Source organism: Poecilia reticulata, chromosome 4 (genome assembly GCF_904066995.2).
Source record: "Poecilia reticulata chromosome 4, P_reticulata-male-v2, whole genome shotgun sequence".
NCBI lineage: Eukaryota > Metazoa > Chordata > Actinopteri > Cyprinodontiformes > Poeciliidae > Poecilia > Poecilia reticulata.
Window position 1 is genome coordinate 6,897,651 of NC_088833.1, and position 26,344 is coordinate 6,923,994.

The following is a 26,344-nucleotide window of genomic DNA, read 5'->3' on the forward strand; positions in this document are numbered from 1 at the left end:
AGCAAAGTCCTGATAGATGGATCACTCTATAGCTAAAAAGAAAGATAATACTTTGGTAGTGCTACAATATTTTTTCTGCTGCTCAAACAATTTTTTTCTACATATTTGTTAAAAGCAAATTGGAAACAAAACGTTCTAATTCTATAATGTTAACAGTTTTAAAAGGTTGCTCTTTGTAAAGTTATATGTTAAATGTTAAAACACTGGTTTGTCTCTTCAGTTTATGACACGTTAAAAAGACATGTAGAGAGTCTTGAGAATTATTGATCCAAACTAATGAAGGCAAAAAATATATACAGGAACAAGAAATTGATTTTTGGAGTGTAATGGATGTCAAAGCTTACTGCTATCAATCATTAAGCAAATTACATAAGAAATTTGAGTAGCAGGCAGAACATTAACTCATTGTGTTTTTATGACTTTTTTAATTTAAATTGCAACTTTTATTTAGAATCTACACACCAGCATTTGTATTTAGCACAACTGACTTGTTGTATTTTTATACATGAATGTGTGTGGTATGAATTTCTATCCATTTATTTCTTTTGCTTTTTTATCCTTTTCTTCTCCCGTCTGACCTCAGCTTTGGTCATGGAGATGCTTTTCTGTCAGAGCCAAGCACAAAAAAACTCAACACAATACAGAACAAAAAGATCTGATCAGGAAATAATCAATAGTGCAGTAACAATAAACTGACTCAGTATCCATCATGTGCTCTTTTTTCTCCCTCAGCTGTCTAAGCCAAGCAATATGATACATTTCATGACTCCCTGGGGAAAAGACGCTTTAGACTTGGTTGACTTCACAGAAGATCAAAACAGTATTTCACAACAGAAACATAATCCACCAGTATCATACATTGCACAATTCTCATATTCCCAGAAAGAGAAAAGGCATCGATGCTATTTTTCGACCCTTGCTGCAGTCAGAGATACAGCACAAACAATTCAGGTTAAAAAGACATTTGCTTAATTTTTAAGACAATGCAAAGAGACAGTTCAGTCATGTTTTGTCTTTTCCAAGTTCAGTCACATCAATTTAAATGTAACGTTTAAGGTAGATTATAATGTATCCCTAAACAAATCTTTTCACAGATTTAATAAAGTAAAATATTTTTTGGATTTAGTTGTTGGCATGTGACCCTGCAACACGAAGCACAATTCTGCAGAGATGGGATCTGGCAGATCCCAAAAGTCAAGGACAGTTTAAGAAATGTTGGGTCAAAAGTTGTACAAAATTAACCTTAAGGTGAGAGATGCATTTTTCAGAACTCGTATGTTAACATTTTCCTTCCAATTTTATGATAGATGGACAATAATTTAAAAAATTTATTTTGTTGGTGCATTTAAGATCAACTTGCATGTTTCTCTTATGTCAATAATCAATGTCTTTTTTGGTAATTAACCCAAAACAAATATTACCAGAGGATCATAAACCGGCACCTGTTATGTTGCGTGAGTTAAACGATTCAAATGCAGGGCAAAAATTTGGTGAAAAAAAAACAAAAAAACTGAGAAATGTAATAAAAATAAATCATTTGCAGGAGCAAATGCAGGTACGGCTGGGAATGGAATGTGGAAGCAAACTGATAGGATATCAGGCAAAGCAGCAAAGTAACAGAAGGATCCAGTAACAATAATAAATTCCAGGTGCTTAAATCCAGAAGCAGGGTGGAGAAAGACAAAGATGCAGGTGAACTAATTAGAGGCAGATGAGTAACAGCCAAGGCCGAATGCAGGCAGGGAAGCTGAGAGAAGGAGACTAATTTGCACAAGAGAAGCTGAACAAAATCTCAAAGGATCTTCAAAGTAACTGAGAAAGCCTGACAGGAATCTAAGAAAATAAATCAAAGTGTACAAAGAATAAACTAAGAAACTACATGAACAAACCCCTTGTTGGCACTAATTAACACCCACACTCTGGGGGGTGACCTGGGCTCTGTGGGAAGTGTAGTCGTCTCGTGATTGGAAGGTTGTAGGCTCAACTCCAGCTTCCTCCTGCCTCATGTCAATGTGCCCTTAGGCAAAGCATTTAATCCTGCATATCAGTGTATGAATGTGTGAGCATTTGTAAAGTGTCTAGAGTAAAGCACTTTGAGTGGTCAAAATGATTGGGGAAAAAAGTGCTATATAAGTTCAGTCCATTTACAGAGAACTGAAAAGAATTTGACAGGCCTAAAGAGTATATCCAAAAGAAAACCAAAGCTCAACACCTCTAGAAATGGACACCTGCTTCCGTGGTTGTAGAATATGCATGTACAGACCAAATGAGTTTATGATGCTAATGCTGCAATCAGACCAAACGCATTCTCTGCATCAAAACCGCGTCCAAGGCCTCAAGTCAGACGCTTGACATTTTTCTCTACAGACACATGAAATGACGCCCGGTGGGAGGAGCTTCTTGACTTTTGATTTATTTTGCCTTTCCTGTTCTCTTCGTACAATGCCAGATGAAATATTGCGAGAATATAACTTGCTTTCAGTTATTTACTGACGTTCACAACCTAGCTGCGTGCTCACGAGGGTCGTTTTCAGCCAGAGCCAAATTTGAGGACCCGTTAACCCGCATTGGTTCCTACATTTCTTGGCAGGACACCAACTACAGCCATCTATGTCATGTAGCGGAGTCTCTCTGATTGATTGACGCTCTGCATCCAACTGGAAAAATTCAGATGTGTTGGCAGTGTTGAATGCACTTGATGAGAGTCGAACACTCAAAACACTTCCAACGTGCAGCTCTAGACACACAAAATATGCCTCGTGTTTTTATTACGCACTCTAGACGCGCGTCCACATAAAAATTTTATGTAAACCAGACACCCCAGACATCCAAATCATGTTTGGTTTGAATGCAGCGTAAGAGTTATGCCACAGTTTCCGATTCTAAAATATCCCAGAAAAAATATCTGGTTTGATTTTTCTTTTAAAATAAAATAAAAAACAGTGATGAAACTAAAGAAAACTTGTAAAACAGAAGAGGTGAGAAGTTGAAGGTGATGTGACCTGAAAATATTTGTGGTTTCAAGGAGGTGCAAACCTTATACACTCAAATATCACTTGTATGTAATAAATCAATAAAAATCAAACACACTGCAATTGTGGAAGAGGCGCTGAGAGACAAGCAGTCAGTGTTGAACCTGAATGCGACACGATGAGTTATGTGTGTGAAAGCGAGTTCAGTAGACACGGTTAAGGTCAAAGGTTGACAATGTTACTATTTAACACAGCAAGACATAAAACAACAGGACCTAGATTAATGACTATCTGAGCCACTATGTGTGTACAATTTGCACAGGAGCTCCTTGCATATCTCTGTTATAATTAATCACACCATGGCACTGGGCCCTCCTCTCATGTCTCCTGCTATTTTATGGCTTCACCTGCCACAATAGAGGGATGACAGCCACAATCTGAAACAGGGAGGAAAGGAAACGGGAGTAGGGGGAGCAAGATGGTGGGTTTGGAGTGGATGGAAAAGTGAGTGTCAGTTGAAAAGGAGAGGGAGATGAAAGACAAACAGTGAAACAGGTCCATGGAAAATGGGAGGAGGGAGAGAGGGTAAAAGAAAGACAGCCGCCAGATGTGTTCAATCCCTAAAAGGTTGTATTCACTTATTTAGTGAATACAACCCGAATACAACTTATCAGGTTGTATTCACTTATGTAGTGAATACAACCTGAAAAAGCTTCTGTCTGTGTTTTTAGGTTATCTTCAAATAGAGTTTATATTTTCTTCATCTGGTGAAAATTTCTTGAACTTTACCTCAAAGGTTGTTCTGTTTATTTATGTGTTTAAGCACAACCATATTTTGAGAAAGTTAAAGCTCCATGAAAGCCTAGCATGTGGCAGCACTATCCCAAAAACAACTGCAGAAATAAAATACCTATCAAAAGATGCAACGAGTATTAACTGACTGGAGATTTGGTTAGATTTGTTTCAATTATTAAAGGGTAGAACAACATAACCATTTGAAAATGCTCAATGTTTTGTTGTTCTATTATTTTTTTCAATAGGCTAATGTCAACATGAACAAATTTTAAATTACTTTGGAGTTGTTTAGAAATAGATAATCCATTGTACATCATAATACCCCCTCTTGTCAGAGAGACTCCTCCGAGAGCCTACAGGTGTTATCATATGATTTGTTGCCATAAAATTGATTTTTACCCTTGGCTTAATGGCCATCCAGATGAGTAATTACATTATGTCATGATTTATGGTGTGTTTGGTGAGGTGAGGGAAGACGCAGGCAGACCCAGGTTGAAGTGATGAATGGTGGTTTTAATGATAAATCCGACAATGGCAGCACAGGGAACACAAGGAACTGGCAGACGACATATGACGAACACACAATGAGGATTTGACAAGAGACAAAGACAACAGGTGGGACTAAATACACTGGGATCAAAGAAATGAGACACAGCTGGGAACAATCAACAGGGAAGACAGAGACTCAGGGGAACAGACTAATAAACACAGAAAAACCTCAAAATAAATACACAGAAAACACAGATCACCACACATTAAATGTAAAACCAACTACAAAATGTACTGCTGTTAAAAGATGCTGACATAAAGATTTTGTATAGTCCAATACACATACCATGTCCCAAATATGGACTTAAGTTTGAAAAGTCCATATTGGGACTTTTCACACTGTATGGAGAAAAATTACTGACATGTAAGAAAAATGCTATGTTCAGTTAGCAGCATAATTATGCAATGAACTGCCTCTCAGATTTAAAAAAAAACATTTTAAAAATACATATACGGATGGCATATCATTTTTGTTGTGTGGTTTAATTTTCTGAACAGCATCTTAATATTCACAACCTCAATAGAGGGTTTAAACTCCAACACTGGGAGCTTCTTGTCTAAAAGTTTTGAGTTCTAAAACTAAAATGATATTTACTCACATAATGCACACAGTAACGTACGGTTCAGGCATTAGAAACATGTAAAAAAAATCCTTCAAAAATCTATGTTAAATTTTTTTGCATAGTTGTAAATAAATATGCAAATGACTATGTACTGAGGAAGATAATGTGCAATTGGAAAGGATTTTCGTAATGATTGGATAGAACAATGGGAAAAAACAAAATAAAGTTGGATATTAAAACGATCCTCTATCAAAGTTTTGCTGCCATATGATGCACATTAGCTTTAGTCAGTTTTAGTTGTACAAACTAAAAACAAAGAAGTACCTATGCTGATTAAAACTGAAGCAAATTTCTAGATAGGCTTTGAGGATGAAATGCTAAAGAGAGGACGACATGAGAGAGATGCTCAGTGACTTAATACTTCTGCTCTGTTTGCTGTTGTACATCCTGCTGTCTTACACACCTGGTAAAGATTACTAAATCCACTCTGGGCGTGCGTGTGATCTGTAAAGTGAAAAGGAGAAAGAGATAAAAGACAGAGGAGATGGATGGATGGAGAATTGAAACAGAGCTGCAGTTTCATTTTTGTGAGCTCACATGTGTTTTCCCAGGAGAGAAGCAGAGAGAGAGAGAGTGAGAGAAGCAGTACACTGATGATGTGACACAAACCAGATGTGTTAGCGCAACATCTGCTCAGTTTGCGCGTCTACAATACAGAGAAACCGATGAAACAAAGGAACACATGAATATAAAGCTTCACACTCATGTTTATCTGTCATGTCATTTACTTCATTCCTCCTTCTTCTTCTTTTTCTATCTGTTTGCTGTTTACCCTGCACTGAGATGGTGATTTTCAGAAAATAAACAAAACTTAGGTAAAGTTTTTAACTATAAAAGAAGAAAATAGATACAGTTAATCGATTTGTAACTCTATCCAACATGCCAGTAGAGATTGAGATTACTGTAACAGTTAAAACATATACAAAAAGGTGTTTAATACTTTTCAACATGTTTTTTATTTCGCTGTACAGCAGCATAAGACTGCAGGATTTAGGCTTCCCACAAAAATAGATAGAACTTACAAAATCTAATTCAGATTAAATTAAGTCTAAAAATACTTCAGAGTAAACTCAGCATATTTTACATGTTCTCAAACTTTGTGAGAAAAAACTGCCCCAAGTTTTCATACAGACCCAAAAGGAGCTGAGGGAAAACTATCTTTACGACTCCCAGCATTGTTCTGTTAAAAGTTTCGAATGTCAAACTCTTTTAAGCACCGTATATGGCCAAAGGAGTTTATGAGACGATGCAAGAGGACTCGGTTTCAAATAAAGTTGCCTTTTGTCAGTCTGGATTGCTTATAGCTACAAAGTTGCTTTATAAAGACACAATAACATTTTACACTGTTATCTCTTTCATTGGGTTGGACTGATGCAGTTCAGGAGCACACATAAAACTGAATGTTATTTACTTTAAGTTAGAAACCTTAAATCAAAAACAAAATACAGAAACTCATGATAAACGCACATAAGACATTAGAAAGTCTCTCTTTGAATGCATGTAATCAATGGATCATGCTGAGAAAAGCATGTGAAGAATTTGAGATGGAGCTAAATTCAGAAAATTGTGGAAGAAAACATCTTGGAGGATCCAAAAACAAAGCTTGAGACTGAGGCAGAGGGTCACTGTCCAGCAGGATGAAAACCTTAAACATACAGCTAGAGCTAGAATCAAATGGTTTGGGTAAAAGGCTATTCAAGTGTTAGAGTTGTTCAATCAAAGCCCAGGTCTAATTTTTCACTATCCAGTCTGGCTGAACTTTAAGTTTTGTGCACAAATTGCTAAAACATTTCAATCTCTAGATGTGCAAACAGGTAGAGACTTGCACCTGCAATTGTTACCCTAGATTGTGTGGCAAGCTTCTTCAAGTATTCTTTGAGCATTGTTGCTCTTCTTGACACTCTTTCATAAAAGTTACATTTGTGGACTGGACAACTAACAGTTGTCCTGCCAGTATTCTTTTCTTCCCATTGGACAGTTATGCATGATTTTGTGTTCTTCCATCTAAGAAAACAAGTAATAAGGACACTGTATTATTTGGTTGTTATAATGCAAAATCTAAACAAGTTTAACAAGTTCCTAAACAAGTTATGAGGTATAAACTTGTTTTGTTAAAATTCTAGAATTTTAACGCATTGGTTAAAATTCTAGAACTGACAGTGGGTGTGCTTTCTTTTCAACATGACTGTCCTTTTTCTTTTGCACATTTAGCTGAACAAGTGGTAAACACAATAAAGCTTTTTTTTTTCCTTTCAAACAATCATCTCCAGGAACATAATTAATAAAAATAAACAGCATTCTCCAGACTTCTTCAACATTCCCAGTTAAGCAAATACACTCTGAGAGCATTTAACACAGTTGGACACCCTCTGTTGTACATTTCATTCTTTTGATTAATCTAAGCAATTATGGTTGAGGACTTGGATGTGTGCTTTCCTGTTATAATTTATTTTGGTTGGCCTACCAGGATGACTTTTACAAATTGGGCTGTATCCACTTTCAACAGACTGTTAGACAGTAAAAATTAACAATCTTGCAATTGAGACGTAAGAAAGTGCACATGTCCGAGCGGTGTCATGATCTCTGACAGAAAAGGTTTGAGAAAGTGTTGTTGGACAGTGCCTTTATTTGTGCTTAAGTCCAAACAGCTAGATTTGAGTCTTAAAGAATAAGAAAACTAGGGAGCAACCAGATGTTTAAGCTCAAAGGAGCTGACTGATTTGTCTTTTTGTTTGAGGCAGCAGGGGGTAGGTGTAGTTAAAAGTAGAAGTCTGATGTTTTGCTCAGTGCAGTATCCCCTGACGGTTTGTTGGTGGAGGTTGGCTGATGTTGACATTAACCCACGCTGACCCAAATATAAATACGTACACGGACTACTGAAATACATGCAGAGCAGGTTTCACTGTGCATGCCTGTACATTTTTCTTCACTGACCTGTCATCTGAATTTGTACCAAAGCGTCAAAATATTTTCAGAAGTAAAATACAATTCAGGTGTTTCCATGTGGGGTAAAGGTTTTAGATTATGTCTGAACCTCAGCAGGAAGTTCAAAAGGCCACTTTGTAGAAAGCTAGATGTTCTACATAAAAATGTAATTCATAACATATTTGTATGCAAAGGGTTTTGAGCAGTCAGTTTCAGCTAAAACGCAATCCCAAATTTCAGTTATTAAAAATGTTATTTTCTTAACATGTTGGACTGTTTTTAATTACCATATTTGACTTGAACTCTTGATTTATGAAGATTAATTGTGTGAACTACATTTGTAAAATACCAAGACATAGATTTTAAAGTAGAATCAATATTCAGTGAGATTAAGACTTTAAGACTTTACAGACTTTAGCTGCACACTTAAAGATTTGAAATCCAAACGATGATTTGCAAATATTCAACAAAATTTTTCTGAGTTTGGCAAAAGAAAAAAAAACTGTGATTTATAAGATTTATTTGTGAATTTGTAAGAATGTAATAATTCTGAGATTTTAAGAGATCATCTTTTAGTGATATGGAAAGTTAGTTTTATGTGTTTTTAGAAGTCTAAAATGCTTAATGTTTGAAATATATTATTGTGTATTTTTAAGGGGCTTTATTATGTTTCACTGCAGCTTTTCCAGGTGCTTTTCTCCAGCGTTTTGGACACCCTATGTATTTTTTTAAGGTGTCTAAGTAAGTAAAGTAAATAGCAACTTAAGTTTATTTACCTGAGCGCAGCGTCTGTGGTTTTCACACCAATCCAGAACTTGGATATTCTGGAAGAGACAGAGAGGGGAAAAAAGGCTTAAAAGAAAACATTTAGACAGACAAATCCTTTGATTTACACTCCCTACATGTAACCTATTCATAAGAGACTTCCATTTCATATGCAAGTAGACCAAAAGCAAAATTGTTGAAAGATTGTTGAAAAGAATTACACAAGCAGACAAAAACCTGCAACATAGTCACCTTTCAGTTATTTATCTAATTATCCTCTATGTGGAAGAAAAAGATCTAACACATTATGGTTGTGGCTGCTGAGGTGGCTGGACCACGTCACATGGTGAGACATGAGGTACATGTGCAGAAAGTCAAGTGGGAAGTGACTCAAAAGCACCAGTAAACATGAACACTTTAACCACTGTGACTGAGACGTAAAATAAAAGCCACATGGAAAGAAATAAAGATCACACATCACATCAGACCAATGTAAATTCCTGAATTTTCCTTACTTTGATAACTCTAGACAAGCAATTGTCAAAAAATTCAATATTTCTGATAACTGAGTGACATAAAGAATGAATGCGCTAAAGATACTTGAATGCACTAAAGAGCCCAATAGTTGACTATCACGGTTTATCCCACAAAACAGACTGTATTAATCGCAATTTTAATTTAAAGTACCCATAATCTTTGATTTAATTAGACGTCAGTAAACCGTATTCTTTAGCGTTAGGTCTTTCTAACAAAGTTTTAAGAAAACTTCCTTAGTTGAAACACTCATCGGTGTTGAAAGCGCTAATGTTATCTTTGAATTGCTCTGTCTTTCTCAACGAAATTACTTTGCTGCTATGTAACAACAAAACAGCTATTAGAATAGGTGTGTGTGTGTGTGTGTGTGTGTGTGTGTGTGTGCCTGCCTGCCTGTTGTCACGTCTGTGCACCTTGAGATTTGTGAGTCCCCAGTAATTGTGTCTATGCGTGTGTGTAGGATAAGCTGCTTTAACAACTCTTAAACCCTCTCCCGAGTGAGCTGTATTTAGACTAAACCAATCTTTTACCGCACACAGAGATACACCCACCTAGATCCGACTCAGTGTTTTCCTCTTTAATTGGCCTTTGTGCTCACTATATGATTAGTGTGATTAGGGGGTAATTGCCAGGGGATCAGCACTAAGGTGAGAAGAAACCCACTAGGGGTTAAGGGTTTTCATAACATGGTGAATTAAGACTTTAACCATCAGTATTCAACACATACATAGTTTTTAAAAATACTTAATACAGTTAAAGTGACTGACTTGGTCAAGGTTTTCAGATATTTAGAGAATTACAGAATGACTCAAAAGGTTTCCAAGATGTATTTAAAATTAAGATTACTGGCTTTATAATTATAATTATGGTGACACAGTGATGCAGTTGGTAGCACTTTTGCTTTGCTAGAAGGTCCTGAGGCCTTTCTGGAAGGAGTTGCATGCTCTTCCATGAAGTGTACGCTGGCTTCCTCCGTCAGTCCAAAAACATGACTGTCAGGTTTACAGGTATCTCTAAAAATTGTCCTTAGATATATGAGTATGTGCGTGCAAAGTTATTTGTTCTATTTAGCCCTCAGATGGACTGGAAACCTGTCCAGGGTGTACTCCACCTCTCGCTCAATGACCGCTGGACATAAGCACCAGGATAAATAGGCATGGATGATTAATGGGTTTTATAAGTATTTGCTATGCTATAGAGAAAATTACAGGGGATGTTACCCATGCTAAGCCAACCTTTGGCTTTAATTTAAAAGTGGCAAAAACAACAGTTTCTCTCTGACTTCAAAGTGGTAGTGTAACAACAAAGGATTATTAAACCATTTACAAACATCATCAGCTCTTCATGCTGCAGAGCACCAATTCAAACCCAACTGTCCAGTGAAATATTATGCAGAGCTGCATAGGGCTAAATGATGTCACTAACTTTTTTGAGCATGCAGAGGAATATTATTTTCCATGCACATAGTCTCATTTTATGGTGCCATAAAGTAACTATGCTCAGTTGTTATAAAAATGCTGTGTACATATTAAAAATAACTTAAAAGAAATTTGATTTTACATCCGATGCCTTGAAACTAACCTCTGTCTCTGCCTGCTATGGCTTTGTAGTGCCGGGTTTCATTTCTTTAAATACAGTCCTAAACTTTTGCATAACTCCATGCTGACATGCCTCGGAAGATATATTCATCTTAATCGCTATTAATCCTTGTGCATTAAAAATACAGGAAAAACTTTGTTGCCATTTCCACAAGAGACTCTCTGACTCCAATTACTCTTACATGCTGGTCCTGATCTTGAGGTATTTTTATGCTTAGTTAAATTATGTACAGTCAGTCCAGATTCATACATTAATTTTGCTGTAAATATCTACATTCTGAAAAAACCTGGCCGTTGACTCATCTGTCTAAGAAATATTTCAGAAACTATTTTTTCCCATTATCCTTCTACCTGGCAAATAGACTAGGCACACGTTATTGACAGGTGCTAAAATAAGTACAGAGGCACAACCGATGAAATTTGCAATCAGCATATTTAATCTTCAAAGTTAACTGGTAGAGAAAATAATCTAATGTAAACCAAAATTAAGATATCACTTGAACTCTGGTGTGTGTAAACTAACAGTCCTCCAATAACTCTTGATTATCTCTGGAAAGCGATTTAATGGCAGAGAACTATAATCCTATTTCATTTCAATCCTAATTTCTTAAGTGGATGGAGGGTGGACTTCTCTGACGGACTGTAAAACATGTTTGTCATAAAGCTATTTCCTATCATGAAAAGAGAGTCTAATATTTCTCCAAAACTACTGTTATCTTTGCTGTATCGTTCTGTTCCGTCTCGGTCTGAGGTCCCTGATCAGGGTGGGATGAACATTCATCAACTAGGAGATGGATGGAGAAATAGCAGTAACAAAATCTGAGTTACACAAACGCAGGGAACACATTCCCTAAACTTTCTCCTATTGCTTCTCATCCAGAATATTCTCTTTTGGTCACTCTGTCACTCCTGTCTTTTATTTGGACTGTCTAACTTCCCACATTTCTGTCAAATCTATCAAAAATGACAGGGAAGGACTTGATGGTGATTGCAATGATCAGCTGGGAGGGGTGCAGTTAAAAAAAACTAAGGACATTGTAAAAGGTTACTAAACATCTCCAGATTTTCACAGAACAGGCCTAAAGCTGCTGGACTGAAATCTCCATCTTTCCTATTCTTTTCACGCTCTCTTTCATTTCCTTGTTTTCTTGCCATTCACAAATTCAGTATCAATAACCAAGCCTCAGCCTGAACAAATGGATGTGCAGTTATATGCATTCATCACAAGTCAATTTCATGGTACATATTTGCTGTCAGAAACAATTAGAGTAGTTTAGATAGATCTGTCTGCCTTTTTGCTATTAGACAGTGGTCAAAGCAACATTTTCAGCCATCTCATCTGTCTGTGGCAAAACAGCTGCACATGTTGGAAGAAGTCTGGGAGCAAAAGAAAAGGAAGATTGGGAAGAGGGTGGCTAAGAAAAAAAAGACAATAAATATTAGTTATGGCAGCAATAAATAAAGGCTAATGGTAGTGAAAAAGAATACAATAAATATTTTTGTTATTCTGTTATATTACAATAATAAGTCAATGGTTAAGCTATATGTGAGCTTCCTTCTCTGGAGGTATCCCATTCTTGGACCTGTTCTTTTTGTTGCGAAATATGATTCATTTGAGTTTATCTGTTAAAAACCATTGCATTTCAGTGCTATGCACATGATTTGTTTATTTTCTAATAAAGTTTGATGATAGGACTTTGAAAGCTACCTGCTTTAGCTTAATAATTATATTGACACTTGAGCACCATATACATCTCCACTCACTTTTTCAGTTGTTATTATTATGCCACAAATACTTATTGAAAATACAACTTACAAGAGTCCGTGTCAAGTAAAGCTGAAAAAGAAGCTACACAAGGACAGAAAGCATTGTATATATGGAGGCAGGAGTATATCTTTTGATAAATACAAAAAAAGAATGCATTATTCTGCTTTTGCTTGGATAAACCAAACAGAACTCGGTCAGGAGAACATATGCTAGCCACCTGCAGTCCATAGTAAGCTAACCTGGCCATTGCCTTCTTATGTTATCCTCCTGGATTCAAATCTCACTTCACAGCTCAGTCTGGGCTTTCTCCCATTGACTTGGATCCCTCTCGTAGAATTTCAACCAGGCCAATTAGTAAGTAGAAGAAGACATTTTAATGACATTGATTTTCTGCAATGTTTTGGAATTATAGGTCACCTTCCAAATAATGAGTTAACATTAATTCGATTTGACACTTTTCTCTCCGCAGTGGAGCACGGTTGTTTACAGCACAGGCAATAGCAAACACTAGCGATAGGGTAAAATTTAAAACCTTGGCAGAGTCCCACGTCTCCAGGACGGAATTGTTTCTTAATAGCTGAAAGTCCAGACCATCTGTCCAAAGCAAAGGGTAGGACAAGGGGCTGATTTTTACCAGGCTAATTGAAGCATGAACACAAACAATTTGACTATTACAGCAGGTTCCTTTAAGCTATCATTAGCCAAGAAGAAAGGACTACAAAAAGCAGGAACAGAATAGAAAGATGTGTAATAAAGAATAAAAATGAAGCAGTAGCACTTGTTATGGTTACATAGATGTCTGGAATGATCACTTTCCTCACATACTGCCAGGCACAGCTGCATCTCCCTCATTATGTAACCTAGCAATAACAACTCAAGGCTCGACTCCTGTTTTTGTTAACTGTTTTTAATGACATCTTCCACCAACTGTAATAATACTGAGGTCCAGCAGTGGGACTAAATCCAAGTTACATGGGCATGACTGATTAGTATATTTCTTCTGCACAAAAGAGCGTCCATGTTCTCACACTTAATTATTGGGTTGCTTTTTGAGATCGCTGACTGTTTGTGCATTTTAGGAACAATTTTAAGAAAATCTTTGTTTTTAACTTATTAATTTGACTGATACCTCACTGTATTGACCATGACAATGTGATGTTTTAGCCCTACACATTTTTAATATATAAAATGTTACTTTTCATACCAATATGTAAAAAAAAAATTGTAACATTAGCCGATACAGAGGTTGGTACCGAGGGAAAACAATTTCCATATATGTAATAGCTTTCACTTTTCTAAGTCATTTATCTAAGAATAAAGGGTGTGACAGAACAAAACCTGGCAAAACAGCCTTTTCATTTTGATGATGGTTTGGAGTTTATTCTTAAAAACACACTTTTAGGTCTGAGATCCACTAGAGAAATCTGTCACAAGAGAGTCATCAGAATCCAAGATGGCCAACTGAGTCAGAAGCATTTACACTAAAGGACTTCCACATGGATCTCAGGCTGCCCAGTCCACAGCAATCATTCTAGAGGAAAAACAACTTGATTTTATCCAATGACACAAACACCACACAGAGAGAACCGTACACGCGCACAGCTGCAAACCCCCATCGCTGTTTGAAAGACGGAGTCAAACATAAATTACACTTCTTCCAGATGCAGCGACAAAAAGAAAGTGTGTGTGTCTATTTGTGTGTGTGATTGTGGTGAGGTGCAGTAGAAAGCCTATTTAACATGGTGCATTACTCCTGCTAATCACACCCAGATGACCAGAAGCACACAGCTACGGTGTGTCTTATTTGTTTGTGTGACGGTTTATGACTAACTTCCACCCAGCAAAATATACATTGTTGTTCCCAAAAATATCACATTTATAAGTCAGCATTCCGGTTAGGAGACCAGTTAATTAGTTTATGCAAGTGTTTTAGTGCTATGTGTCAAAGATAGCGCTGTGGTGCTCCACATCCCATGAGTAGCACATATTACTGCAAAGTGGTTTGTTCATCTTTCCATTTTTTACTCTGTCTGTGGGTTACAATTAGCACCAGTATAATGAGGTTGTGTAACATTGTGGAAACATTTGCAGGAAAGAATCACAGTAAAAGGGACCAATTGTCCAAAACACAGCTTCACTCTGCATCCTGAAATTCCATTACCACAAACACGGTTACCAAAGAAAATTACTAAATAGAAGAGACAACAACAGCAACTTTAAATCTTCTGTGACGCAGAGACAAAAGTTAATTCAGCAGTTTTTATTGTTGTCTTGAGGCACCACATGTAGTTTATTTGGTCAGTGTTCCCATGTCAGAAGGTCATAAAAGGTAGTATTTTAAGGCTGATCATGAAACGAAAATCAAAACAAATAAACCAGAAACAATTCTTCTGGTATATGAGAATATATTAAGGTATAAAACTAAGTACAGTCGCAAAAGATATCAAACAGCAATCCACCAAAATAGCTTAACTTAGGTTTGCTAAGTTAAAATTTTTAGTTATATATTGCAGAAAAATCCTTGACTGAACTACAATAGGCTGTGTTCCAGTGTACTTGTTGATTTAATACCAAAGGTTAAAGTTGATTTGAAATCTTGAATGTATAGTATAAGCAAAGCCCTTTCTAGTAAATGTTCAACATAAATCTTCAAATTTGGACACTTCCACAAAGCAAAAAATGTAATTGACAATGCTACTTGCTAACATGACACTACAATGTTTTAGTGGTAACCTAAACTTAATTTTGTACCAGGAAGCAGTCACAAAAAATCAATGACAAACGTAGTCTCCCATATAAGGAGGCATCCCTGTTTTGAGAAAATAAGAAAGTCTTTTCATTAGGCCTGCAGAAACACAATTTTTGATGGTTTCATCCTTTATTTTTTCTTAAATTTTAAGCAAAACTTATAGCAATTTGTGCTGTGTGTACAGAGGGTGCCCTCACTGCAGTCTGTGTGTGGGGGGGAAGGGAGGTACGTGTGTGTGCGTGTGTGCCTTTGAGTCAGTGAGTTTAGCTCTAGCCTTTGTGATGACTGTTTGCAGCCATTTCAAAACAATGGCAGATGCAGCAATGGATTACTATCAAACAAGCCAGGTGTGAACAAAAAACTTCATGATGAATTTATGGTAAATTATTCTACATTGGTCGAGCTTTATAAAATGAAATGTCAAAACAGTTTTTTTTCTGGAAGATATTTTGGATTAGTCAAAAAACTGGAGGACACATTAATCTAAACAAATGAGTGTTATTGTCTGCCAGTCACAAACTAAGCTGTGTGTTTTCCCATCCCTGCCTTGCAGTTTCTTGCCTTGGTTTCTAATAAGAGCAAAATCTACTAATCTATTCCTGGTCCTGCTCTACTGATCAAATGACAGGGCAATCACAAAGCTGCATGGACTTTATCTTTAAAATGAATCACACAGACCTTTGCTGTCTGCTATCACTCACCCCTATGCCTGTCTCTGTGCTTGCTGCCTGCACACATATCAGTCAACCTCTCTGGTCTGTGAGTCTATTTGTCAGGATGTCTGTCCTCAAGTATGTCTGAAACACCTGCCTGCCCCACCGTCTTTACTTTCTTTTGGACATCTTCACGCTTGACCAAGTTTGTCTACCTGCTTCTGTCTCCTTATCTGCCCCCTTGCAACCTGACCTAGAGGTTGTCTTTAGCCGTTTTCCCAGCATGCCTAGCTTCTGGACTGATTAGTGTTACCTACCGCAGAGTACTAAGGATATGAATGCACCCACATGAATGCACAAAAACATGAACTACTTCGATGACTTGAACCTCAAACCATTGGGCCATCAACACCACAGCCACATGAATAGGGATGAGTGATATTATGGGCTTATAACTGAACTCAATATTTTGTGGCATTTATTGCAATTATAACAAAATCTCAACTGCAGTGGACCCTGGTATTCACAGGAAATTAGAGATCAACAGCAAACAGCTAAAATCTGCAAATACTTGAGACTCGCTTTGAAAACTCTTAGAAATGCATATTGTTGGGGTGTGCCGTGGTGGCGCAAGGGTTAAGCACAACTCACATTTGGAGGCTTTAGTCCTCGACGTGGCCATCACAGGTTCGATTCCCGGCCTGGCAACCTTTGCCGCATGTCTTCCCCCTCTCTCATTACCCACTTTCCTGCCAATTAACTATCAAATAAAGGCCACTAGAGCCAGTAAAACCTTAAAGAAATGCCTATTGTTATAGTTCAAATATACCTTTATATGCATATAAACACACAGTGGAAACACTACGGCAGAAACCAGCATCCAGGGTCTTCCTTATTTCCCGTCTTGAGGGTAGAGCCAATCAGTAGCAAGAAAAGTTAAGTGTGCATCTGGATTGGCTACTTGCAAACTCCGACCAGTAGGGTGTAAGGTAGAATTGGATCTGGGTATCGCAGCTTCCAAAGCTGCATTTTCTTTCGAATGTTTTAAATATGCTCGGTCAAAAACTCCACAAACAAGCAAATTTTCTGTGAATACTTTTGAGTTACATACCACAAAAAAAACATGAGAAGGTAAATTCACAAATACTGAACAGCAAGTAGGCAGGGGTCCACTGTACACTGTCAGTTTTAACACTTTTTTCACCAATGAGAAATCATGCTGTACTTGTGTATATTTACCCATGACTCTTAAAGACCAGGGTTTAAACATTTTGTTTATGTCAGATTTATTTTCAGTTTGTACCCCAAGTTTTTCAGTCATTTTTAAAGCAGAGACAAAAAAGTTTACAATGAATTCATTTACAGAGCCAGCAGAAACGATGGATGAGTGGATGGACAGACAGGCAGATAGATGTTTGAGACTAAGAAAACACTTAAATCAAACTCCATCCAGACTTTTTCCAAAACCATAAATCTGACCCCATGTGTGCACAAAAAATCCCAGCTGTACAACTAAAGCAGGATGTTTTTTTTCTTATTCTTAGTAGTTTACATCAAGGAAGAATTTGGGAATATGACAGCATCCTAACATGCACGCATGTGCACTCTGTCGCACACGAAAGAGCTATAATTACGCTATTACTCCATACGAGGGAAACTAGTGGAAAACCCAAAGACGCAGCAGAAAGAGGTGTAAATAGAAAACTGGTGATTCACATTCTAGTGGCTCCACGCTTGCCACACACAAACTGACGGGGAGAATGAGCCAAAAACACAGTTCACCCACATGAAGCTAGAGGAAGCGATGTGTGTATGTGTTTGTATCACAGTGTGATGACAGAGGAGGAGTACAGATGGTTGCCCTTACTGATGGTACAACTGCTGGAGTTGTAATCAAAAGAGAAGTTGTTTTTTTCCTCTTTTAACACAGAATCACTCTTACACATCCATCACAGTGTGTGCAATCCAAATTGCCCTATAAATGCAGCAAAGAATGATGATGTTCTTCGTGATGTGGCTGAGGAGATTTTCGTCTGGTTACAGATCTACACAAGTATTTGATTGCCTCTCCCCACCCCAAGATGACTCAGAGACAGCCACTCCGATTCCCTTTAGGTGGTCTGTCTTTTGATAAAATAATTTTATTTTCTGTTTTCTTAATGGATTGTAACTGGTGGTTGGCTGTACTTTTTATTTTATGGCAACCCAAGCTTGTACCCTTTTCTGTATTGTTGGCTCTGGGGTTTCATCTTCCATCCATCCATTTTCTTTACACCCTTGTCCCTTAGTGGGGTCGGGAGGGTTGCTGGTGCCGAGCTGACGTTCCGGGCGAGAGACGGGGTTCACCCTGGACAGGTCACCAGTCTGTCGCAGGGCAACACAGAGACACACAAACAACCATGCACACACACAGTCACACCTAGGGACAATTTGGAGAGGCCAATTAACCTGATAGTCATGTTTTTGAACTGTGGGAGAAAACCGGAGTACCCGGAGAAAACCCACGCATGCACAGGGAGAACATGCAAACTCCATGCAGAAAGACCGGGGCCGGGAATCAAACCCAGAACATTCTTGCTGCAAGGCAACAGCTCTACCAACTGTGCCACTGTGCAGCCCGGAAAATGATACTGAATCGCCTTTTTTGTCCCTGTCTAAATAAACAATGAAAGAAACAGTTTGGCACTTCTCAATGGCAGCATAATAAATTAATTAAATTAATCAAGAAAAAGACTGACACAGACAAAAGCAAAAAATTACATGAATACATGCAAAATACAATTTAAAAGTCAATGGAAAATTCAGTGAAAAATGAACGATTTTTCATTGAGCATGTAAATATTAAAATATTAAAAAGAAAATGCAGTGTGGAACGATGAAATCCCAAGACATGACAATACGGGCTACCATTTACAACGCAGCCAATCGAAGAGCACCATTCAATTTCCCTGTCATTTATTGGCTGCACAGGCCAAGAGCAAAGATATGGAAGACAGTGGATGTTGACTTCTGTGGTAGTGCCAAGAAGACACTGTGCATATAAAGGTATATTAGCTGTTTAAAAGATTAAAATAGGCACTTATGCACAGTTTTAGAGGGAGTCTCAAGTATTTTCGGATTTCAGTTATATGTAGCCAGAGGGAGGTGATCAAATTGACAGGTGCAAAACACCTGTAGCAAGAGCTGATGAAAGCAGTCTCTGGTATTTCATTTTCCACAGGAATTTATGTACTAAAGGCTGAAGGGCTCTCGGCCTCAGCTCAAACACATTTTTCACTACTGATCCAAAAACATAGAAAAGTTGATTCTAAGATCCTCAAAACTTTAGATAAGGTTCTTTACTATATCAAAGATGTACAGTTAAAGGGTTTTCATTTTGTGACTGTAGTCGTTATTACAAGAAGTATTTGGGTTTAATTTTAACATATTGTTATTTTTGGGTTCAACTATTTGTTCATTTGTAGGTCAAGTTCAATACCTTTTGGTGCAACTGAGTTTAGCTTTTTGAATTTTATTTTAGAACAAACTTGTCAAATTTATTAAAAATTGGCATGCATCTTGTTTATAACAACGATAAGTGAAACATTATGTAGGCATGTTGATCAGTTAAATGACTAAAACTATTTTATCATTTTATCCTAATCTTTATTTGCCATTAAAACAGCTGTTTTTAAAGCCTTATATGAACGCAAAGTGATGAGTAAAAAGAAACCCTTATATGTGCAATATTTTTCTCTGTACAAAAATACTTTTTCTGTCCAAAGAGCATGCATTTTTACAAAGTTAGAAAATGACTAAGAAGAAAGGACCTCATAAGTTCAGACCAAAGTCCAAAACTTTGCACAAAAAAAATATTGTACAACAAAACCCCAGAGGGTGATTTATCTGTTTGCCACAACCTCTGCATGTTTTGTTCTCATCGCTGGAGTGTAATGTTGCCTATTTGACAACTGCACTCCATAATCTTCAGACCAAATACTCCCTTTCTCACACCTCTGTCCCAGAAACCCAACCACACATATACAGCAATGCACACACACACACACACACACACACACTGATCTCAATGGTACAAAGGCATCCAGGGGCCACCCCCACTACCCAGTACGCAGGTGTTGGAGTCTACTCTGGGAGGATGAGGACCAGACCCAACCTCGGTTTTTACACATGAACATATGCAAACCAACACACACACACTCACACACGCATGCACACAGTCTCTTCTATACACCTCAGAGCCACTGGGACTGAACTCTGTGGTTAATGACTTTCCCACCCACTACACACTATGCACATGTTGAAGCCGTTAACGATAAGTGGCTTTTCAAACTTGGTAACGTCCTAATGTCCCTGTTAATCTAACATTCCTCACTTCAAAGGGCCACAGAACACGGGCCAACAATTTTCTGACAGATGAGCAATTTTGTGAACAATTAACAAGTAACAAGCAAACATATTTCAGGTGTTTCTTTGCCCCACTAAGTCCAGCCATTGATCTGTGCAACACTGAAAGGTTTGGCCCACATTTCCAGGTGTAAACAGTGTTTAAAACAACACTGCAATGTTTGTCTGATGAATTATTTAGGTCAAGTGCTGGACTTACCATTTAAAAAAATCCTAATTTACTGATGCTGTATCAAAAAAAACATTGAACAACATAATGTGTGTACACTAACCCAGTAAAAATCCTACAAAAGAAGATGAAACTTGCTGAGGATTGTGGCTCACTGAGGCACATAAACAATGCTAATAATTTAGTTAAACAAGGAAATACGATATTTGACAAATATTCTACTCTATCACTTTATGATCACTGTGTTTTTGAGATGCACCAATTACACTTTTGTTCAGCAACACCAATTTCCAGTTATCTTTCAGACTTGACCAGTCATAATTGATTCTAAATTATTCACATTTTTAGGCCTAAACAGGAAAAGACATGTGAAGGTCTGTTGTTTTTGTAGAATTTCTTCTTGATAAATTATTTCATTAAATAAATTGGCGTTTTAGATGCCTAAACTTACTCAAAAACTCAAAATTCAGCCCCTATGGATATGTTTTGTTCAATAAAATTAAAAAATGGGTATGGCTAAATGGAACAGGTGTTAAGCCACTGGAAATTCATGAATTTATCAAACATTCATGTGCGTTTTTACACATGAATGAGTAAAAGCAACACTCACATAACCATGGTTATATTTTTGATGAGGGAATGAAATTATAACTTGATATAAAGCTAAAAAAAGTCGCATTTGCATAATATCTCCCTCTTTGAAGCATATTGCTCAAACCTTAAAATTTTTATTTAAAATAAAATTAAAGTGCATCATCTGTGTCGATTGGTGTGTTTATTAAATGAAAACACCACATGTAATCAACAGACTGAAAAAAATAAATCTGATTTCTCTGACCAGCTACTCATTGATTAAAACTAATCAATTAAAATAATTGGCAGATTGCATTCGCTGGCCAGTTGACTGGCACATCTCTGCTGTTTTTTTTATATTAAGTTATATATTTAGTTATAGTATACATTTAGTTAAATACACTCTTGAACCAGTTTGGGTTTTTCTGTCTCCACTTTTACAAACCAGTTCTCTGCTGTTGAATTTGGCCTTTGAAAAGACAAAGGCACCTGTACTTCACAGCATGTCCAGAATACAGGTGAAGGAGGCTATTGAAATATATTCTCTCCGGTCTAATGCAAGTAAAACAAAAATAAAATGCATTTAAAAAAATATATATATATATATTACAACACTATTCAGGTAAACAAAGCTGATATTAAACGACTTTAATACATCAAGAACAAGACTCTTGCTATTTTCAGTGTATTACATTAATTTAGGCAAGAAATCCAGCATCTATATGCTGTTAGTTAAGGATATAACAAAATTATTTATCTCTTTTGGAATTGCAAAATCTGAGAGCAAACATTGTATTTTATGGAGACTAGATTCTACAGCTCAACATAAAATTGTGCACAATTGTGAAGAGGAAGGACAATGTTACATAGTTTTCAGAAGTTGTATTACATTTTTTAACAAATTAATCTAAAATGTGCAGTTTGAATTATGTAAACTTGCCCCCTGACTCAGTAGTCTGTTCCGGATATTCACAAAAAATCGTATTTATCTCTGCCAAAAAGATTAAGTTCAGTCAAGTTGGATGGAAAGCATCAGTTTTTGAGTCTTCACACAGATTCTCAACTGCATTTAAATCTGGTCTTGGACTAGACCATTCTAACACATGAATATACTTTGAAATAAGTTGCTAAATTGCTTTCCAGCTAGCTTTTTACAACCTACAAAGGGTTTCTTCCTGGGTAGCCTGTTATTTCTCCTACTCCCATCTTCCCAAAAAGTTCCAGGCACCTACTGACTAATAGTATGACGCTACTACCGCCATGCTTCACTTGTAGTGTTCAGGGTGATACGCAGAGGTAATTTTCCTCCACTTTTCCCTTTGTTCCCAACATGGTTTATGTGAAGCTGCAAGTGGAATTTCCCATGGCTCTGTTTCAACAATGGCTATCAAAAAAAAAAGATTTTGAAGCACCCGACAAACAAAACCCAGCAAACAGAATCTCCCAGCTGGGTTGTTGATGTCCGCAGCACCTCCAGAGCTACCATGCTATAATGTTATAATATTGGATTTATTGATGCCCAAAGCTCCAGATACAATATAATACTGTACCTTTATTATATCTGTAATGGAATCTGGATTATATATCTCCACAAGTTTATCTTTAACTTTAGTGGTATGTTGCTTTCTTATCATAATGCTGTTTGTTTGGTAATGTTTTCAAACACATCTCTCTAGATTTCACACAACCAATTTATTTGGGAGCACTAGATTTTAGGGGGTTGAATACACACTTAAGCCTTTTCAGATTAATGTGAATTAAATACAATAATGTGTACTTATTGTTCCACTTCATAGCTATGCTCTACTTTGTGAAAAAGTAGAGCACAAAAAAGAAACATATATTGATGCTTCTCATTCAAACGTGGCAAAATGTAAACAGTAAGAACTTTTTTTTGCAAAGCACTGCATGTAATTTGACATAAACCATAAAAGAATAGCCTGTTTGCGCACTTTGGTCCCATAATTTTAGTATGTAATAATAAACTTCCCATAAACATAACAGCTTGTTCTCATTTTAGAACAATTCTCAGCAATTTACTCCAGGCGATTGGCTCAAAGGGCATTAGACACAACGGAAGTATTTACCTGAATATGTCTGAAGGCTGCCGTTAGCTGCGTCATGTGCAGACTCAGACACCTGGACGTACATCTGGCCCTGTTGACTTTCTCCTGAACATCATCCGGCTCCGGAGAACTCCTGCGGGCACGTGCCACAGTCAGCACCACGCAGAGCAACACCAGCACGGCTCGAGGAACTGACATCACAGCGTGAGAAAATACAACCAAAACAAATGTATATATAAATGATGAAACGACGGTCGTCTCCCTCTCGTGCCAGTGTGTGTTCTCATGTGAGTTAAGAATGCGAGCATCTGAGCGCGAGCAGGGAGTGGAGCGGCTCTACCCAGCTCGCGGACACTCCCACCACCGCCACGCGGATCTCTAACGTTCTCAGTCCCTATTATCCTGATTACCATCATCATTGTGGCTTAAGACTCTACTCTCTTCAGTTACTATGCAAACATGCTGCCCTTTTTACATCACCTTTTTATAATATTTCTTTCTTGTTCCCTCATCAGGAATTTGACGTATTTTCTTCTCCATCCTTGGAGGTCACTAGTGACAGTGAACGCCTCACTATCACTAGTAATTGCAGAAGCTGCATTAACAGCTGGGGAAATATGTCGTCCTGTGTCAACATAAAGCTACAGCTGAGCTCCTGGACCTTGGAGCTCAAGGTCCAGGTTTGTGCCTAAATGCTTTAATTTCCCTTTAATTATGATCCAAAAATGTCAATCAGTCCTGGTATAGACTGCAAAAACACAAAAAAGCAATTAAGGTTGTAGCCACTATACTGACATATTAAGTAGGACAGACATACAAGTGATAAATAGAGGTACTTGAACTCAATTTGTTAGTAAATGTTCAATCTCGTTGTTATGTAAATGTTTTGTGCAGTGTAGAGACCGGAAAGACACAATGATGTCATTTTTAAGATTAGAAAACTATTTAAGTTCCACTGTGGTTATTGTTTCTGATAACAGCTATTCAAATAATTAATTTCCACTTCTATGCTAATGATACCCTACTTTTTCACTGAAACCTCCGGGCCTCTGAAACTGTTTACAAGAAGTCAAAGCCTGGTTTTCCTGTAGCTTTCTCAAACCCAACAGTAATAAACAGAAAATGTCCTCATTTGGATCAAATCCATGCATCCAATTTCACCCCAAACATCAGCAACTCATCTGTCTCTCCATCACTCAGGTTAAGAGTTTGGCTATCATCTTTGATTGCACCTTATCCTTTCTAACCCAAATAACTTCATCTGATTGCCTACTTCCACCTCAAGCCACCGGTAAATCAAGCTTCTCATACCGAAAAAAAATTTACAAAAAAGTTTTCATCAGGTAGAAATTGTCCTGATTTATGATTTAGATGTTTCTGATAACAGTAGTGATAAGTGATCATTCAGATTTAAGTAACTTTTAGCAGTTCTTGGTACATCAGCAAACCAAACAGCAGTTTTCCCCCAAATCTCTCTCAAGAGAATCTCTCTCTGTGTTAATGATGCTCACATATTTCAACATAGCTATAAAATGTGATATTAGTTGAGTGTGGTGTTTGATGTATTCTAGGAGGCCTACACATCAAATTCTGCTTAGATCTCTACACTGTCTCCGACTCTGGTCTTAAAGCATCAAGCACATGACCTTAGATTATAAAACGATTTCTAAAAGCATGTTTTTCCATAATTATCTAAAACATCTTGACAAATGCTGTAAAATTAATTTACTGTCCTTTCAGTTTATATGCAACACCTGTGCATATCTGAAACTTTTCATCTGTCTAGTAACAGTTTTTCTCCTTGCATTTCTTGCATACTACCAACCTAGCATTTTGTACTCTATGAGCCTATAAAGATACTGTCATGATGTGTGTTGGCAGTGGACCCACACAAACACAGGAGTCAGGCAGAATCACATGAAATGGTGTAGTTTAACAAAAATGCAAAAACAAGTCAAAACTTACAACACTTTGGAACACACGCAAGGAAAAATAACACACAAGGTGAAACCTTTAGCACAATGGACCTGCGGTAGTAAATAAACAGAGAACATATACCGTGTCAGGGGAGAAGTAATTTCTAGAGTGACAACGGGTGAGACTGATTAACTGAATGTGGAACAGCTTTGAGGGAACATAAACTGAGGGAGCTGAGTGAAAATTGATAAAACAGAAGTAAACACAAGGGAGATGAGAGGACCAGTTAAAAGTATGGAGAGGGAGAACATTTAGTTAATGGCAGCAATATCTCAGCTCCCCTCTAAGAAGTTATCACAGTTAAATAGAACATCAGACCAGACGTAACTGCGATGGAGAGACTGAGAGAAAACATGTTGTTAACTCTTGAAATAACAGCAGATAGTGTAAACTGGAGAGTAGTAGGAGAAAAAAGTAGCAGCCTAATTCTAGAGCAGCATAACTACAAAGGTAGCTTGGGATAAGCTGACCCTTTAGAGTGAGGCATGAGCAGAGGTGGGTAAAGTACTCAAAAATTGTAATCTAATAAGTGTAGCAATAACTTCAACATATTTTTATCCAAATAAAAGTAAAAAGTAACTGTCCAAGAAATTACTCAAGTAGGAGTAAAAATCTAAAAAGTCTACTCAAGTACTGAGTAACTGATCAAACATCAATCGTTTAATATTTAAAAAGTGCATCATCAGACAGACCAAAATATAAAATTCTGTGGAAATTTTGGTATTTTAAGGACCAAAATGAGAGTAATTCATATAAATTGCATAATTAGAAAATAGAAAAATCAGGCAAAAGAAAAACAAGTTTATTTCAATAAAAAAACTAACAAAAACTGCATTTGTGTGCATGTGTCTTGTGAATGTTTGGAGCTTGTTCTTCAATCAGTGAGTGGATTATCCAGACATTTTACAAATAAGAGTAGCGATACTTCAATTGGAAATTACTAAAGTAAAAGCAAAACGTACAGCATAATTAAAATGCTTCTAAAAGGTTTTATTTATTTATTTTTTTTTTTTTCAAAACATTACTCAAGTAAATGTAACTGAATAAATGGAGCTAGTTACTACCCAAGAGACAGAGCCAGGGAAAATTGCGTTTCCAGTTTGCATTCCCTGTACAATTATTTATTGTAATTATTGTTCTGAGCCTTGGTCAACAACATCACCACAGTTTACATCTTAAATACCATTCTGATTATTTGATATGTTGTGTATATCATGTTACTGC

At 37.1% G+C, this 26,344-nt stretch overlaps 1 protein-coding gene across 2 annotated transcripts in view; it reads right to left on the reverse strand.

The window, feature by feature from the left end:
* anos1b (anosmin 1b) overlaps positions 1-25,212 on the reverse strand; it is a 49,084-nt gene extending 23,872 nt beyond the window's left edge. The window contains exons 1-3 of one of the 2 annotated variants that reach the window (XM_081606109.1): positions 25,109-25,212; positions 23,165-23,276; positions 8,641-8,688 (exon numbers count right to left, since the gene is read on the reverse strand). In XM_081606109.1, coding sequence (XP_081462235.1) covers positions 8,641-8,688; positions 23,165-23,276; positions 25,109-25,197 — 249 coding nt within the window. In that variant the 5' untranslated portion in view covers positions 25,198-25,212. Of the gene's footprint in view, positions 1-8,640; positions 8,689-23,164; positions 23,509-25,108 lie in introns of those variants that run through there. The other variant, XM_008415171.3, reaches the window with a different exon arrangement.
* Between the last annotated feature and the right edge of the window lie 1,132 nt (positions 25,213-26,344).